The sequence below is a fragment of the Syngnathoides biaculeatus genome, chromosome 16, assembly GCF_019802595.1.
Source record: "Syngnathoides biaculeatus isolate LvHL_M chromosome 16, ASM1980259v1, whole genome shotgun sequence".
NCBI classification, from domain to species: domain Eukaryota; kingdom Metazoa; phylum Chordata; class Actinopteri; order Syngnathiformes; family Syngnathidae; genus Syngnathoides; species Syngnathoides biaculeatus.
The window spans coordinates 8,244,260-8,261,302 of NC_084655.1; the positions used below are offsets into that span (position 1 = coordinate 8,244,260).

At 42.4% G+C, this 17,043-nt stretch overlaps 1 protein-coding gene across 1 annotated transcript; it reads right to left on the reverse strand.

Annotated features, from left to right (window-relative positions):
* Positions 1–212: 212 nt before the first annotated feature.
* LOC133514518 (myosin heavy chain, fast skeletal muscle-like) lies at positions 213–13,475 on the reverse strand. Its single transcript, XM_061846281.1, has 40 exons — positions 13,272–13,475; positions 12,989–13,132; positions 12,751–12,907; positions 12,629–12,656; positions 12,430–12,544; positions 12,275–12,367; positions 11,863–11,926; positions 11,692–11,790; positions 11,504–11,607; positions 11,291–11,429; positions 11,108–11,226; positions 10,710–10,859; positions 10,463–10,633; positions 10,080–10,389; positions 10,040–10,045; positions 9,919–9,998; positions 9,743–9,830; positions 9,548–9,665; positions 9,351–9,474; positions 9,144–9,280; positions 8,805–9,060; positions 8,496–8,738; positions 8,250–8,426; positions 8,032–8,177; positions 7,470–7,560; positions 7,002–7,391; positions 6,804–6,930; positions 6,614–6,732; positions 5,143–5,339; positions 4,894–5,077; positions 4,647–4,812; positions 4,457–4,581; positions 4,076–4,384; positions 3,808–4,011; positions 3,599–3,724; positions 1,662–1,832; positions 1,457–1,561; positions 1,283–1,378; positions 980–1,114; positions 213–261 (listed from the first exon to the last, which is right to left on the reverse strand). The coding sequence occupies exons 1-40, from the start codon at positions 13,473–13,475 to the stop codon at positions 238–240; spliced, it is 5,841 nt and encodes a 1,946-aa protein (XP_061702265.1). The 3' UTR covers positions 213–237.
* Between the last annotated feature and the right edge of the window lie 3,568 nt (positions 13,476–17,043).

A 17,043-nucleotide genomic window follows, 5' to 3' on the forward strand; every position in this document is an offset into this window, starting at 1 on the left:
ATTTTGGGCTTTTATTGAGCATTAAGAAGAAGGATACAGATGAGCAGCAGATTCTGTGAGGGTTTGTATTTTGCTTATGATGCTTGATTGTGTGTATGTGGATGTGTGTGTGTTTTTGTGTCATTGTTTAGAAATACTGTTTTTTATGTATATGATATATTTATTCAGTATGAACTGACTTTGCATGCAATGATATTATAAAATGGTGGTGGCTGTGCTGGCCATCTGGATGTTCAGCTACTCCCCTTGTCCTTCGGCTGGCTAAAAATAAATAAATAAAAACATCAGAAGCAGAAGTCTTATGTACAGTGGAGAGAAGTCAGGGCTAGCAAGGCCTTCTATGTTGGCTTAAAAAATGTATGTGAAGCAGCAAGAACCTACAGTAAATTATATTTGTTCCATTAAATTGTCTTAATTACCAAGTGTCACCTAGTCTCACCGTTTAGTAGCGTTTCTCATGGTGTCACTGCTTTCAACACGTGGTTGTGAAAGTCATATTTCCTAAATTTATGGGTTCAAATAAGATTTCAGCCTCAATGTGTGGCCTTCAGAAACCTGGCATCTTTGCAGTTTAGCATTCACTAATTCAACTGTTTGCTGATTTTATGCTCATGTGAAAGCCATCTCTAATAATAATAATATTAAAATAATGCTTTGACACCATCCTGGGTCCAAGGAACTATGTTGAATTGACAGAAGCGCTACCTTTAGCCAAACCAAGGCTTTGTCTAAGAGAAAAAAGTCCTTTGCCACCGTCTTGTGGCATCAATGGATAATTATAGACCTTTTTGGGAGCACGTCAATTACTTGCGGATTTTTGTGATTCACAGCAGGGTTTGGTGCCTGTACTTGGGGAACACTGTTTATGAGCAATGGGATTCTTTCTCTGCTCAGGTACAAATACATAACGCGCTGCTGACAGCTTATAAGCACTGATAAAGAGATTGTGTTGTAATAGAAAACATAGAATATCTACTACCTTTGGCCCGATGTCACGGGTTTTGGCTCGCATCTTGTTGGCAAGCGATTCAGCCACGTCGGCTCTCTCTTCGGCCTCTTCCAACTCGTGCTGAGATTTCCTGAATCTGGCCATGTGCATGTTGGCCTGTTCCTCCTGGAGGACAGATGAAGGGAGAGAGCAGAGGCATAAAAGGCATCAAATCAATTTGAAATAAAAATGACTTGAAATGTCATGAATCTTTTCCAGCACACTACATCTTTTATTGTGTGTTTGTAATAAAGAAATATGTAGCTAGCTAAGATGACATGTTGCTGTACTAACAGCTTCTTCAGCGTGACGTTTGTAGGCCTTCATTTTGATCTGCAGCTTGTCCACCAGATCCTGAAGTCGAATGTTTGTTTTCTTGTCTTCATCAGCCTGATAGCAATAATCCCATTCAGTGAATAAAATCTTTGAGTAGAGTCTAGGTGCTAGAGGTTTAAGGTGGTGGTATACCTGGTAGCTCAGCTCTTTGACCTTCCTCTCGTATTTGCGTATTCCCTTGATGGATTCACTTGAGCGTTTTTGCTCGGCTTCCAGTTCAGTCTCCAGCTCACGAACCTGAGTAAGACAGTTCAAACGAGGGCAAAGCTGAGCTAACTGTTGGGCACTCATGTGTACAAGAAATATTTTGGGTGATATCAGATAGACATGGCCGTACCCTGGCCTCCAACTTCTGCAACTGTTTCTTCCCACCCTTCATGGCTAAGTTCTCTGCCTCGTCCAGGCGGTGTTGAAGGTCTTTGACCATCACATCCAGGTTCTTCTTCATCCTCTCCAGGTGGGCGCTGGTGTCTTGCTCCTTCCTGAGCTCCTCAGCCATCATGGCAGCCTACAAGAACCACACCAGTAGTGTTCAGATTGCAAGTCTAAAAACACTTCAGCATTCTGTGCAGAATAGCTAAAATCTGTGTATGTTTAGCTTTAGAGCTTAGTTTCATTCGTCAATATAAGTCTGCTGCATAGTATAGAAAAAAAAGGCTTTGGTATAGTATGGTCGGAGAATTGATATGATAATGTGAAAGTTGAACTCACTACCAAACAAGCTTAACAAACAGATGCTGCTGATCAAAAATAACAGGACCTCAAAGGAATGTAGTTTACTTTGTGTTTTTTTTTTTTTTTTGTAATGTGGTTAACATAGAAAGGTACAATTCTCACATGTTTAATGTCCCACTTGAGCTCTATCATGTTGGACATGTTAGCCAAACAGTTGGAAACGGTGAAGGCCTCAACTCAATTTGTATGTGAATGCAAGCTTAGACGTGATCATCAAAGTGTCCATCTGCTTTTGATACATTGAACTTTTGCCTGGAAGAGTTCAGACGTTCCATTGTGGCTATTGTTTACATCCCTCCATGTGACACAGTGAAAGCATCACATCACTACAACCACCATTAACGCTCCGTCCCACCATGACGTTCTGGTCAACGTCCTCTGAACATTTCAATCATTCTATTTTTCAGCGTTCTCAAACGCGGATGACACATCTGGCGTGTGATTAACGTGTGTCTAACGCATGACTTAATGTGTGTCTAACGCACGAAAAGCGTGTAACAGCGACCAAATAAGATACCCCTAAAAATCATTGGCGTGTGCAAACGTGTCATTGGGGCATGATGAGCGATTTGTCCATGTAAGACGAGTGTGTTGAGCGTGTGACCAATGGGTGAATAACGACAGAAAAGCGTTTTGCTGGCGTGTAATTTTTACAGTGGAACCGGCACTAAAACGTTGGAAAGTTCATTGTCAGTTGTTGTCGTGAGTTAGAACAGTGAGCATCATGCCGGCGAGAAGAAAAAATGTTAGGGCGCGGACTTCAGCAACTAGCGCTGCTAGTAAGAAAGCTAAGCCTCTTTCATCACGAGCAATGTGTTTGGAGGAAAAACAACAGCAGGAGGAAGAGCACGTCCGCGAAGTTACACACCATGTGACACCCCCTGGGGACCCTAAACACCTTGCAAACCCCAGTGAGGACGGTCCGACAAAGAGACAAAAGAAGCAGAGAAAGGATTGCAGGATCCTGGACCGGGCTGTTGAGGATAGTCTGGTGGAGTTTGTCCACTAAAACGAACTGCTGCTTTCTGGATCTTCCATAGTAGGTGCTCTCTACTGTAGCTTAATATTAAATGGACCTTGCTTTTACAAAGATTCGGTTTATATACCCATATCCATGGAAGTTTGGGAAACGCTCGAATGACGCTCAATGGACACCAAACGACGTTCGTTTCACTTTGGTTACAGGCTGTGTGCACGGATGTTCTTGAACGTTCTGCAGCGTTTACAATTAAACATTGATGAACGCTGGTCTCGGAAAGAACTTTTCTGCATGTTCAAAACTTTTTTTCCGGACTGGCGTTCTCCGGCAATTCCCAGCGATCAATGATGTTCACTGGTGTGGAAACAACGCTACTCTGGAGCTATCCCGGCGACCATGGGCGACAACCAACGTTTCCTCAAACGCTATAGGACGCTGGCCAGAACCTCATGGTGTAACGGAGCCATTAGGCTTTGGTTTTAATTTCAGAGAACTTAAATCACGTCATTGCATGGCGAATAATTAAATTAGTCATGTGGACAAATAAACTATCTACTTGCATCAGTGATTGCTTTCTTGGCTTTCTCCTCAGCATTCCTGGCCTCCTGAACAGCTTCCTCTATTTCAACATGAAGCTGGGTAACGTCCGTCTCCAGCTTTTTCTTGGTGTTCAGGAGACTGGTGTTCTGTCGGAGCCAAAGCAGATGCATTTGGAAAATACCTATAGGATACTACATTTGAGTGGTTCAAGACTTGTGATGAAAAACACCTGAGAATGAAGAAGTCCTGCACGCTCGCTGGCATCAATCAGTTCCTGTTCTGCCAATTTGCGGCTCCTCTCAGTCTGTTCCACGACTGCTCGAAGCTCCTCAATCTCAGCCTGCATCAAGCTGGTCCTACGCTCCATCATGGCTACCTGCTCCTTCATGTCATCTTGAACTCGAAGGGAGTCGTCCAGGTGGATTTGAGCATCCTGAAACACATTGGAGTTGGCACACGCACGCATTTTTCAGAACAGTGTTACCTCTGCCTCAAACCTTTAGTTGTGCCTGCACGTTCCTCAGCTGTTTCAGAACTTCAGAGGCTTGCCTGTTGGCATGGCCCAGTTGGATCTCCATCTCATTCAAGTCTCCATCCATTTTCTTTTTCACTCTCAGAGCATCATTCCTGCTACGGACCTCGGCATCCAGAGTGGCTTGCATAGATTCTATTACTCGCTGGTGGTTCTTCCTCAGCTGGTCAATCTCCTCATCTTTCTCTGCCACTTTCCGGTCTACATCAGCTTTAACTTGGTTGAGCTCCATTTGGATACAGAGGATCTTTGTTTCCTCTTGCTCTAAGGAGGCCTAAGCAAGCAAATGTTGTTGAAATAGTGTTTATTCTTTCAAACATTTGATAATAGAGTGTATGATGCTTACTTCAGCTTCTTCCAGCGCAGTTTGCATGTCATATTTTTCAGTCTCAACATTCTTCTTGAACTTCTCCAATTCATGGATCGTTTTCCCACTTTCTCCCAGCTGTTCTGTCAGGTCCGCGAGCTCCTCTAAGTTTGACAGTGAGACATTTAATAACTGATCTCAAAAGTTGATTCTTACATCTTGAGCTTACGTTGCAGGTTCTTGTTTTCCCTCTTCATTGTCTCCAGATGATCAAGGGCCTCCTCATATGAATTCTTCAGTTTGAAGAGCTCTGTACTGAGCGATCGAGATTCCTTCTGAGCACCTTCCAGCTCAGCCTGAGACTCTTCATACTTTTGCTTCCACTCAGCTAGAATCTGGACACAATAAAATATGATTATCGTTTCCTTTAACAACAGGAAGTTTCTAAATTGACCTTGAGTGTACGGTCAAAATACCTTGTCAAAGTTTCTCTGCTTCTTGTCCAGTGTGGCCGCTACGCTGTTCGACCTTTCCACGTCTACCATGAGATCTTCCATCTCATTGTGAAGTCGCTGTTTAGTTTTCTCCAGCGAGGCACACTTTGAGTTCACCGCCTCAATTTGTTCCTCTGCCTCTTGGAGACGCTGGGCCAGCTTTTTCCTGTGGCAGAAAACATTGCCAGAACTCAATAAGCTGAATCCTTCCGAGCACAATTCTGATCTTACTTGGCCTCCTCCAGCTCCTCAGTGCGTTGGATGGCATCCGTCTCATATTTGTTCCTCCAAAGAGCAACCTCAGTGTTGGCTTTGGACAATGCACGCTGAAGCTCCGCCTTGGCCTCCTGCTCCTCCTCGTATTGTTCACGGAGGAGGTCGCAGTCGTGCCGAGATGATTGGAGGCTGTGTGCCAGGGCATTCTTGGCCTGTGACAGTATATACGACAGATATGCATGGTGTCACACTTTAATCCGGGTGGAAAATGCTTATAGCACCACTCATAAGCAAACCCATCCATCCATCCATCCATCCATCAATTTTCATTGCTGCTTATCCTTATGAGGGTTGTGTGGAGTGCTGGAGTCTATCCCAGCTGTCAATGAGCAGGAGGCGGGGTACACCCTGAACTGATTGCCAGCCAATCACAGGGCACATAGAGACAAACAGACACACTCACAATCACACCTATGGGCAATTTAGAGTGTCCAATTAATGTTGCGTGCGTTTGTGATGTGGGAGGAAACCGGAGTGCCCGGAAAAGACCCACGCAAACTCCACACAGGCGGGGCCAGGATTGAACCCGGGTCCTCAGAACTGTGAAGCCAGCGCTTTACCAACTGATCCACCGTGCCGCCCCATAAGCAAACTCTTCTATGTAATTTGACCAAGACGAACTCAATGAGTAATCAGGGAAAATCATTTGAATGAATGATTTTCATCTTTTTGGGTGGTACGAGAAGTCTCCTATTCACAAGGGAACATGTCTCTGACTAGCAAGCCTTTCTCACTACTGCCATAATTTGAATGTGAGAAGTATCAGTGGAAAAGAAGATGCTAGCAGAGATAAAATGCCTATAGGGTGGACCCAATGTCAGCTATAATTTACATATCATTGGGTCAATTTGATTAAAAAACATATGAGGAAATCCAAATATGATTGAGCGAATGGGTAATTAATTCAGGAGACAGTCATAATGCCTGAGCATTCTCATGCTGGATATAGCCTTAAGGATAGAATGCAAGCATAATGTATAAAGGAGCCTAATAGATTATGACAGATAGTCTTTTTCCCTGTTTCTAAATAGGACAGCTAAGATGGTTTGTCCTTGATTTTTCTGATGCACAGATTAATGGCACATACGTTGAAGTGGATAACTCAATGTAGTTGACTCAGGCAGCAGTAATTCAAACTAAACTCGTGATGATAAAGAAGTCATATTTTGGGGGAATATCTGGTAGCGCAACCTTAAAAAAAAAATTTGTCATATCTGGCAGCGCAACTCTAAAGAAGGTTTTTGTCATATATTCAGCTTCAGATCTCCAACGGTGTTTTTGACCATCTCTTGAGGTCAACAGTAGTCACTCATGTTACCAAAGTATCCTGGCATTTATTGGTTACAAACATTATGAATTGGTCTATAGAATAGGGGCTACAGGTATCAATAAATTATAAGTCTCAGGAGCTGTGAGGTGTGATTACCTTTGTTTCTTCCTCCAGGAGTCGTTTGAGGTCATCAACTTGTGTGGTAAATCCCTGCTTTCCTCTGGTCAGCTGGGATATGACACTCTCTCGCTCTTCTAATTGACGGGATAACTCAGCTACGAAAGACAGATTTTGAATTAGTTTGACAGAATCCAGTTCATTTGGCTTTTTTGTGGAATCGGTGTACCATTCTCAGTTTGAAAGCGGGCCCTCTGATTGCTAAGATCTGCAATATTCCGACTGTTTTCATCATTCTTGGTCTTTAGCTCCACTAGCTGATCTTCCAGGGAGCGACAGGTCTTCTCCAGGTTGACCTGTTCAAATGCATTTAACAACAAATTAGGATGGAAGATGACCTCAGGATTCTGGAATCTTCCACTCTAACCTTGGTTTTAGCCACAGATTCCATGTTGGTGGCTAAATCATCAATCTCCATCTTGAGCTCACTTTTCTCCTTCTCAAGTTTCTGCTTGATTCTCTGCAAGTTGTCAATCTGTTCTCCAAGCTCAGCCATGCTGTCAGCATGCTTCTTGCGCAGTGCAGCAGACGTAGCCTCGTGGTGCAGTGTGGCCTCCTCAAGGTCGCGCCTGACTTTCAGGAACTCACCTTCGCGTTTCTTATTCAGCTCAATCTGAGAGGCAGTGGCTCCTCCTGCCTCCTCAAGCCTCTCACTGACCTCCTCAATCTCCCGGGACAAGTCAGACCTCTGCTTCTCTACTTTGGCCCTCATTGAGCGCTCAGCCTCCACTTCTTCCTCCAGCTCTTCAATTCGAGCCTTGAAATGGGAAGAGATGGATCACTATAGAGAAATCAAAGTGAATCTGGTTCATGCGTGACTAAAAGCGTCTTTTACATGGAGCTCTTTCAGCTTCTTCTGAAGCTGGTTGTTGGTTGTTTGTTCGTCAGCGATCTTGCCAACGAGCTGGTTGTTTTCAAAGTCTTTTCTATTGTGATAAAAAGAAATATATCAGATGCCGGTTTGCATAATTCCAAGTTTTAAAGTCAGGAACTTTCCATGGAAATTAACATTTATCAAAATGAAATAGGTGGCACGGTGGAGCAGCTGTACAGCATTCGCCTCACAGTTATGAGGACCAGGGTTCAAGTCCATACCCTACCTGTGTGGAGTTGGCATGTTCTCTCAGACATTTCACACATGCTCATGATTGAGGAAAGATTTTGTCTTTTTGGAAATATTGGTAAAATATAAATAAAATGAAAATTTCCTCAAGCCTTAAAACATGGAGCAGACATTAGCTGCACTCCAAGTTCGTCTAGAATCTGTATCTGCTGTATACTTCTTAATTCCCCATCATAACTTCCCGTGGAAATTTACTGGAAAATTTCCAACCCTTTCCCACCCTAGTCAAGTTGACACATGCAACCACCCACTCTTTTTTTTTACATCCACTCACTTCTTCATCCTTTCTTCAGACTGCTGTTTGTCATTTTCTGCATCCATCAGGGATTCTTGTGTAAGTTTAACATCTCCTTCCAGTTTGCGCTTCGCCCTTTCCAGGTCCATGCGTATCTTCTTTTCTTGCTCAAGTGAACCTTCAAGCTGGCGAGCAGTCAAGTGGTTTAGACCGGCTTGCTTGGGAGTAATTGAAGATTATGTTTAACTGCAACTTACATCATCCACTTGTTGCTCCAGCTTTGACTTGGCCTTCGTCAGCAAGTTGACTTTGTCTTCTTCGGCTTGAAGGTCATCCATGGTCTGCTGGTGGGCTTCTTGAAGGGCCTTCTTCTCTTTGCTCAGCTTGCTGATGCTTTCCTCCTGGCCGGCCAGCTCCTCTACAAGATTTTTAACCTACAAAAGGAATGACTTTTGTTCTGAACTCAATACACATAATGTCATCACGCATCAGTATGTTCAAACCTTGTTTTCGGTGGCGTGTTTTTCTTTCTCCACTTTAGCCAACGTAATCTCGAGGTCGTCAATGTCCTTCTTCAGCTCAGAACATTCGTCCTCAAGCTTTCTCTTCTTGGTGGTTAACTCAGCATTAATTTCCTCCTCATCCTCCATCCTTTCAGTCACCTCTTTGAGTTTGGCCTCCAGTTGGATTTTGCTTTTAATCAAACCCTCACACCGTTCCTCTGCATCACAGAGGGTCTCCGCATCCTGAAGAGAAGAGAACACAGTAAACAACGCACGTTTTAATCTGCTTTGAGGCATGGTGACACTCACAGATTGTACTTGAAGTTGGAGATTATTCTTCTCCTGCAGCAGAGAAACCATTTTCTCCTCCAGGTCCTTCCTCTTGGACTCTGACTTGGCCAGGTCCTCCTTGCATTTGATGAAGTCTTCTTTCATAGTGGCCATCTCCTTTTCTGTCTCTGCGCTCTTGAGCAGAGGCTTTATCTTGAAGAAAAGCTTCATCCATGGCCAGTGTTTGACATTCATGAAGGAGCGCAGGTTGTATTGTAGAATCCACACACAGTCTCTGCCAGATATGCACATCACACGTTTTGGTCTATATAGAAATAATTTCACTTTGATACTGAGAAAGGACGTTTGTCCTCATACTTTTGGGCAATAAGATTAGAATATTCCTTTCTCATGAGATAACCTCGACAAACAGCTTGCGTCTGTGTCACAAGAGATGCCAGCTTTTCATCTCGCAGTTCCTCCAGATTTCCCAGGAGACCTGCTTTGAAAAAGACCTGTAAAAAAAAAATTGCTTAGAACCAATTTGTGTTAGAAAATGTATGTCCAGAATTCCTGAAGGCATACCTTTGTGGAGCCAAAGCGGTACTGAGTGTGATCAACGTCAATGGACCCCAGAAGCTTCTCAGAAGCTTTCTTGCCATCAATAAACTGTCCCTCTGGGATTGCACTGGCGTTCAAGATTCGATATCTGATCATTTTGGATAAAGACCATTACAAGCTGTAGTGATTTAACACGACTGAAATTTTGACTTATTAATGACCTCTGCTTAAAATCAGCATAGAGAATCCTGCTTGGAAATCCTTTCCTACAGATGCGGATTCCTTCCAGCACACCATTACATCGCAGCTGGTGGATGACCAAGTGATTGTCCATGATACCTGCAGAAAAGGATAGCTAAAGTAATAACTGCATTATATATTTTATTTTTCAATCCTAAATTACATTAGTATGGTACCTGGTGTTTTGACCTCATTGGGAATCAAACAGCGTACAAAATGAGGATGAGTACTCCTCAAGTTAGTCATCAGTTTTCCAAGATTTTCCTGAAAAACATTAGATCTCTTGAGCATGAGGGTCTATGGAACATATTCTGGTCTGGTATGCTAATATGGTAATTTAAATTCTTGGTACCCTGAAAACTGCGGACACTGTCTGAAAGGAGCCACCTTTTTTCTTTCCCCCTTTTTTCCCACCTTTGTCACCACCGGAGTCTACAAGAAAGAAACAAAGTATTGTGATTTGTTTTAAAGACTCTCAGCTGGAACACAAATAACACTGTACAGATTTGGTACCTGCTTCACCCCCAGAAAAGGAGGCATAGAGGAAAGACAATAGTTTTAAAGAGGACTTCTGGTATAGCTGCACCACAGACTCATTGAGTGGATCTTTGTTCTTCTCCAGCCAGCCGGTAATGTTGTAGTCCACTATTCCAGCATAGTGCACCAGGGAGAAGTGAGCCTCCGGCTTTCCTTTGACAACCTTTGGCTTTTGGAAAGCATTGTTTTTCCCAAGATGTTGGTCATAGAGTTTGTTCTTGAAGGATGTGTCTGATGCCTTTGGGAACATGCACTCCTCTTCAAGAATGGAGAAGATACCCATTGGCTGGGGATTGGAGAAATAATTGGAATGCTGCTTGACAGAAGCTATTTTGTTGACTTGACCGCATGTACGCTACCTTTTCAATGAGCTCAATGCAAGCTGCGAGATCCATTCCAAAGTCGATGAACTCCCAGTCAATGCCTTCTTTCTTGTACTCTTCTTGTTCCAGTACAAACATGTGGTGGTTAAAAAACTGCTGTAGCTTCTCGTTGGTGAAGTTGATGCACAGCTGCTCCATGCTGTTGTACTATATCAAGAGGTTATCATAGGAGCGTAGGAGCCACAACATCAACAGACCAAATTAGGTAATAGTCCCAACTCACGTCAAAGATTTCAAATCCTGCAATGTCCAAGACTCCAATGAAAAACTGCCGTGGCTGTTTGGTGTCCAGCATCTCGTTGATGCGTATCACCATCCACAAGAACATCTTCTCATAGACAGACTTGGCCAGGGCACCAACTGAATTGGCCACCTGAAGGAACCATTGTTTACATTCACACTTTAGCAGAAGTCAATAGTAGGTAGCTAATTCTGTTATCGATCCTCCAAAAATGTAGCAGCATCAAGATGTGATCAACAGGGGACACACCATCTACTCTAGTGACAGTACTTCTTTCCATAATTAAATAGGGTTGGGTGAACTGTTTACGTGCTAGTTAGTTGATGGTCATTATGGGAATCATTGATCTGGGATGACACGATTGGCCATTTAAGTGGTACCTGGGGGACCGTCTGGCCCTTGGTGACATACTCATTGCCCACTTTGACACGGGGGTAGCAGAGCCCTTTCAGTAGGTCGGCAGAATTCAGACCCATGAGGAAGGCCACTTTGTCAGCCACTAAAAGACAAAATGTTTGTATGTCTGCATCTCTTCACTGGTAACACAGAATACAAAGCCTCACCCTCAGTCCCGTCGGGCTCTGCTTGCTCCTCTCTCTGCTTCTGCTTGAACTTCATGTTCCCATAATGCAGAACAGCTCCAGTCAGCTTGTAGATAGACATTTTCTCCTCATTGCTGAAGCCTAGGATGTCAGTGGCGGTCTGTTGGATCAAAAAGGAGTTTAGAGTGGATTTTGAAAGGCATTTGCGCACCAGTGAAGAGAGAGCTAGCTCACATCTGTCGCCACAAGCTCTTCTTTGTCATCTATGCTGGCCACGGTGATCTGCCCCTGACTTATCATGGGGAAGTCATATGGGTTCGTAGTTATAAGCAACATTTCTGCAGTGACAAACAAGTAAAACATTCCTTTAAGGGTCATTCATTATCATCATCATCATCATCCTCATCATTCTTATCATCAACCTATGAGTTCTGGTTTGTGCCCAGTCATGATCTGGTAGAAGATATGGTAGCTTCTCTCATCCGACAACTGGAATGTCACTCTCGACTTCTCCAGCAAGTCTGCACCAAAGAACAGTGTGAGATTTTTTTCCACAAAGTGATGGACTTTTACGTTCGGGAAGATATAATTACATGTTTCGATATCAGCTGAAGCCAGTTTGCCTGTTGTTCCGAAATGAATTCTGATGAATTTACCCTAAAAAAAGGTAAAGTTTCTCACAAAGAAAGCAACGTAAAATACCAATGTAGTATCCGTGTGCATCCCCAATGTAGTACCAACAAGGAACGTACAGAGATGAAAACAAAACAACAAACAAACAACAAAACAGCTCGGGTGGAACTTGACATGCATGTGACTGTGACTTTTATAGTTTATGAATAAAGTATTTTTTTGTCTAATCAAGCAGCAATTTGGTGTGGACTGGAATATTGGAACACTAAAGGAGTGACTGTACAATATCTCTCGTTCTGACATTTTGATCTGCCGGAAGTCCTTCGCAACAAGAAGACTGTCTTTGATCAACTTTACATTCCTGTTACTCACAAAACGTGAGGAGTTGTCATTCCTCACAGTCTTGGCATTTCCAAATGCCTCCAGCAAAGGATTTGCTGAGATGATTTGATCCTCCAGCGTTCCCTAGGAAACGAGTATCAAATCAAATTTTCTCCTCAATGTCTTGGTAAATTCGAGTCCTGTACCTGCATCTTTCCGGATGTCTGTTCCTTCTTATCACTGCCACCAGCCACTGCGATTGTCGCAAAGTACTGGATAACACGCTTGGTGTTGACTGTCTTTCCTGCACCGGATTCTCCACTGTGGGGGGAAGTGAGGCATTCATACTCAGATGGCACGACAGATGCTCAAAAGCTCAAAGTATAGTTCCTGCAGGTGACTCACGTGATAAGGACAGACTGGTTCTCACGGTCTAGTAGGAAAGGAGAAGGTTTCAGGTAGTGCACAAATAATGCTGTGCTATCCTAATTTCTGATTTTTGGGGGTTTGTAAAGATCTGTTCTTACCTGTGAGCATGTTTTGATAGGCGTTATCAGACACCGAGAAGATGTGAGGAGGAGCCTCCATGCGCTTCTTCCCCCTATAGGCCGACACCACTTGTGGGTCGTACACCGGCAACCACTTGTACGGATTCACTGTCACACAGAAGAGTCCGGAGTATGTCTGGGTGGGGGGGTGCAACGTGCATTAATTTGAGGGGAAACCCAAGGAATGCTGCAAGAATTGGCCTGGTTCCACACTCACGTATATCATCCACGCTGCATAACGATCTTTGAGGTTAAACAGCACAGATGGCTCATTGAGGTGCGTCATCATGGCCATGTCCTCTATCTTATCATACTTTGGAGGATTCATGGGGTGGCAGTCTTCTTCACGGACCGTAACAGTCTACAGTGGGCAAAGAACAACAAGTACATCCACTAGTTTGTGATATTGAGCTTTGAATAATGGTACAATGGTAAATTAAATAATGGTTTTATCTAGAGCTTTTCTGTATACGTATAATCTATTTGTCCCTCCGCCTCACCTCATTTGCGGATGTCTTCACAGTGACTTGGGTACCTTCTTTCTTCTGGATAACACCTCGGATGTAGAGTTCCTTGGGTTCTGGCACAAAGCAGGCAGTCCTGGCGTCAAATGGCCGGTTCTGCGCCTCGATGCGCTCCTTCTCAGGTTTGCGCAAATAGACGGAGGCCGGCCCGTACTGGGCCATCTCAGCATCACTGCTCATTGTGACACCTGCAGATCAACATGACAGCGTGTCAAAGCCCATCACAAAACAGAAATAAACAGTAAGGTTTCGCAAAGTATTCCAACTCTGTACTTAAGTTGAAGTACACAAACTTGTAAGAATTAATAAATACACGAATAAATAAATATAATAATGCTAGTAGAATTATGTCTTCCACTCCCAATTCAACTACTTTGGTTCAGTAAAACTTTTTTTTTTCCAAAAAGTACAGTTTGAAACGTACCTAACTTCAACAGTTAAAAAAGGACTGTCAATTATATACACAATACCTTTATAGCTTTGGCACATTAAACAGTTTCTCTTATTTATTTTTTAATAAACTTTAATGCGGCATTTTGCTATCGCTTTGCTGATGTTGTGATGTGAGGTGACTACCTAACCATGAACGAAAACTATCTCACCTCTCTGTATTTGTTGCATCATGGCCGTTAATGCGTTCTTGTTCACATTCCTCGGTCTCTGCTGTCTGTCTTTTTTCACTTTGTAAGACCGCAAGATCTAAAACTATAAAAGATCTCAACCTCTGTTGATTGTAACCTGTCTTTTATACATTCCTTCCATTTTCATTTGACAATGGAAAAACATAAATGTTTCAGTTTTTTCTAACAACAAAAAAAGATTTTATTTCACATTTAAATTTTGGACTGATGTTAAATATGAAATGTAAAAATTGGTCACAGGACTAGGGTTAGTTTATTATTATCAATTGGTGGAGTTTATGTGACCTTAAAATTTGCTAACAAGCATTTGTCAAGCCTGGTTATTTCTAAAATTGAAATGTGAAAAAGCAGGTATTTTTGTGTGTTGCAGATTTAGAAAAGAAGAAACAAAAACAGAAAAATATCACTTTCTATTTTTTTGTTCGCCAAATGAAAAAGAAAACGACGAATTTTACATGTATTCACTCAATCGTTCTCAATTTACGCCTTTTTTTTTTGCCATGTTATCATCTGAAGTTGAAAAAAATATCTCATTTTGACAAAGTAAGAAGTAGAAAGTACTGATATCTGTTTAAGAAATGGACTTTAAAAGTAAAAAGTCATCAGAAAAATAAAGACTCATGTGCAAATTACTTCCACTGAGGTTTTAAATCAACTCACCTAATTGTCCGCGTAACGCTGTCAACTGTGCTTTGGGTCAACGCTCTGTGTGAAAAGCTTCAGTGTGAATCAATGAGTAGACAGTAGGAGCTTCCTTTTATCAGCATCATGTCCATGACACACAAAGCAGACGTTCCAAAATTGGCAACGTGACTTTTCTAATGTCAATCCGGCCGCATTATCGATCTTGGCTGTCTTAAAATGGCTCTTGCGGGATCTTAACAGGAAGATGTCTTTGGCGACAGGTCAGATCCTTCAGCTCTATTTTTATGTCCAGTCGCCACTGTCACGGACTACTTCATTCACATCCCTGCTTCAACACTGACCCACTCGCAAAAATTGTGCTGCAAAAATGCAATGGCCTTTGAAAGTATCTAGTAGTTTACAGAAATGTGCTGCAGGAAAGGCCAGCAACAGTAACACAATAGAACCATGATTTACCAGTTTCATTTGTTCCGTGACCAAGCTTGTAAATGAACTAATTCTACTTCCTATCAAATCACTCTTCCCAAGTGAAATGCCATTAATCAAAAATACAGCACATTTTTTTCTTCAAAATTATGAGTAAAAAAAAAAGCACTGTATTGGAAAATTTAAGGGGACAATCTTGAAAAATGCTGCAAGTACAGAGGGAGATCCCAACAGTCGAGTTCTTTGCAGTTTTGACCGCGATGTACAGTACCTATTTTGGACTATTCAACATATTGACGGGGATTTTCAAATGAAAAGTCGATACTTGCAGCCTAATGTGAGTGTGTTTTATGTATTAACTGTATTTCCTTCAATCAAGTCGCAATCTGGTATTGCACTTTATAAAAAAAACATTTAGTCAGTCCTTGCCAAGGTGCAATTGTCGTTCATTTATTCTTATGTAAACATTTATTTTTGCAATGTGCAATTAATGAATGGAGAACTTCTCAGAGGTCATTTTTGTTATTGTGAAGAATAATAATGCATGCACTGACATGACAGTTTGGGCAATTTCATGAATCCCTGGCCATGTTGGAGGCATTCCAAAGCAAACATTGAATCAATGGGGAAAGAACCCAATGTAGAAGAATCGAGTTTGCCTCTTCACTCCACCTGTACTGAGAGCCTTCTGGCAAACCTGTGATTATCATCTGTTAAAGCCATTTGTCTGTTAATGTGAAGCACTTTTTTGTGGCCTAATAACACCTCCTGCAGTATGAAATGATTGTAAAGAAACGACGCTTTGAACATTGCTGTGATGGTCTAACTGCAATAAAGGTGATGTGGTTGCTGCTGCTTGGGTATTGTTATAATGGCATGCTGCTGGTGAGAGAAAGTGTTTTTCTCATGGTGGCAAGTCAGCATTGCTTTCATGAGCTGCAAGGAGAGTGGGCTTCCTTTTCTCACCTCTATTACAAATGTCATAGTGGATGGTTTGACTAGAAAATTAACTGTGTACTATACCAAAATCAGTATCGCATTCGCGTTCGAGACATGTACACAACGACCACCATTCCTGGAAATACGGCTAACAGTCCCTGCTGATTGTGCCAGTAAACAGTAGAGGCCAATTCTGGAACTAAGGTAATTATGTTCCAGAATTGACTTAACTGTATCATAACTCTATTTTCAGTCTCCATTACATTGACGGTCAAGTGTATTTAAATAGCTGGAGAATGAATTTAAACAAAAAAAATGTTAGATGGACAAATCCATCCATTATCCAAGCCGCTTATGTGAGGACAAGGGTCACGGGAGAGCTGGAGCATCTCCCTGCTAGCTTCAGGTGATAGGCGGACTACACCTTGAACTGGTCGCCAGTCAGTCGCAGAGCTGATATCGACACCATCACTGAGCGGGAATCAATCCCATGCTGCCCGCACCAAAGTTAGCCGTGTGTACCATTACACCATCAGTGGCACAATAAAATTGACAAATGCGTATCCCAATGCTTTGGAAGTTTTATTACATATGCATTAACACTACTTGAATGATTCAAAAGAGGGAGCAAGGTAGCCAGCAAACAGACCACATTTTTGTGTTTCCTGCAATGTCTTCACAAGAAGGATTCTTGTAAATTTTTTGTTAAGTGTTTCTGCCTGCTTTGTTGGCCACTAAAATCCACCTTGACGTGTGTCTTTGTGTCAGTACAAGTTGTTCACGTTTGTGTCCAAAAGTGGGACTTTGTGACATTAGTTGAGGGAGACCCATCATCATTTGTGACCCCTTCCAGAAGCTAAAGCCTCTAAATCCAAGAAAGCTGCCTAGAAGGAGACATGGCAGGTGGCTCTTGAAACCAAGGTAATAACCAAGGTCAGGTGTATTTCCAGGCTCCCTGGTGGAAGGATGATGGGAACCCCCGGTAACCACACGGATCAGCAAAAATAGTTTTTTAAATCCTTTGGTACCTTGGTTTATAAGTGTTCCAATTTAGGAGTGAACTGAGTTATGAGCTCTTACTTAGTAGATAGTTTTTT

Bases quoted from the DNA above. Each gene is read 5' to 3' on its own strand.
- LOC133514518 (XM_061846281.1), bottom strand. From the start codon at position 13,475: ATGAGCAGTGATGCTGAGATGGCCCAGTACGGGCCGGCCTCCGTCTAT. The intron at 11,227-11,290 runs GTGAGGCTTTGT...TTTGTCTTTTAG, and splicing joins AGAGCCCGACGGGACTGAGG to TGGCTGACAAAGTGGCCTTC. The intron at 7,392-7,469 runs GTAAAAGACGCT...TCCCATTTCAAG, and splicing joins AGAAGCTGAAAGAGCTCCAT to GCTCGAATTGAAGAGCTGGA.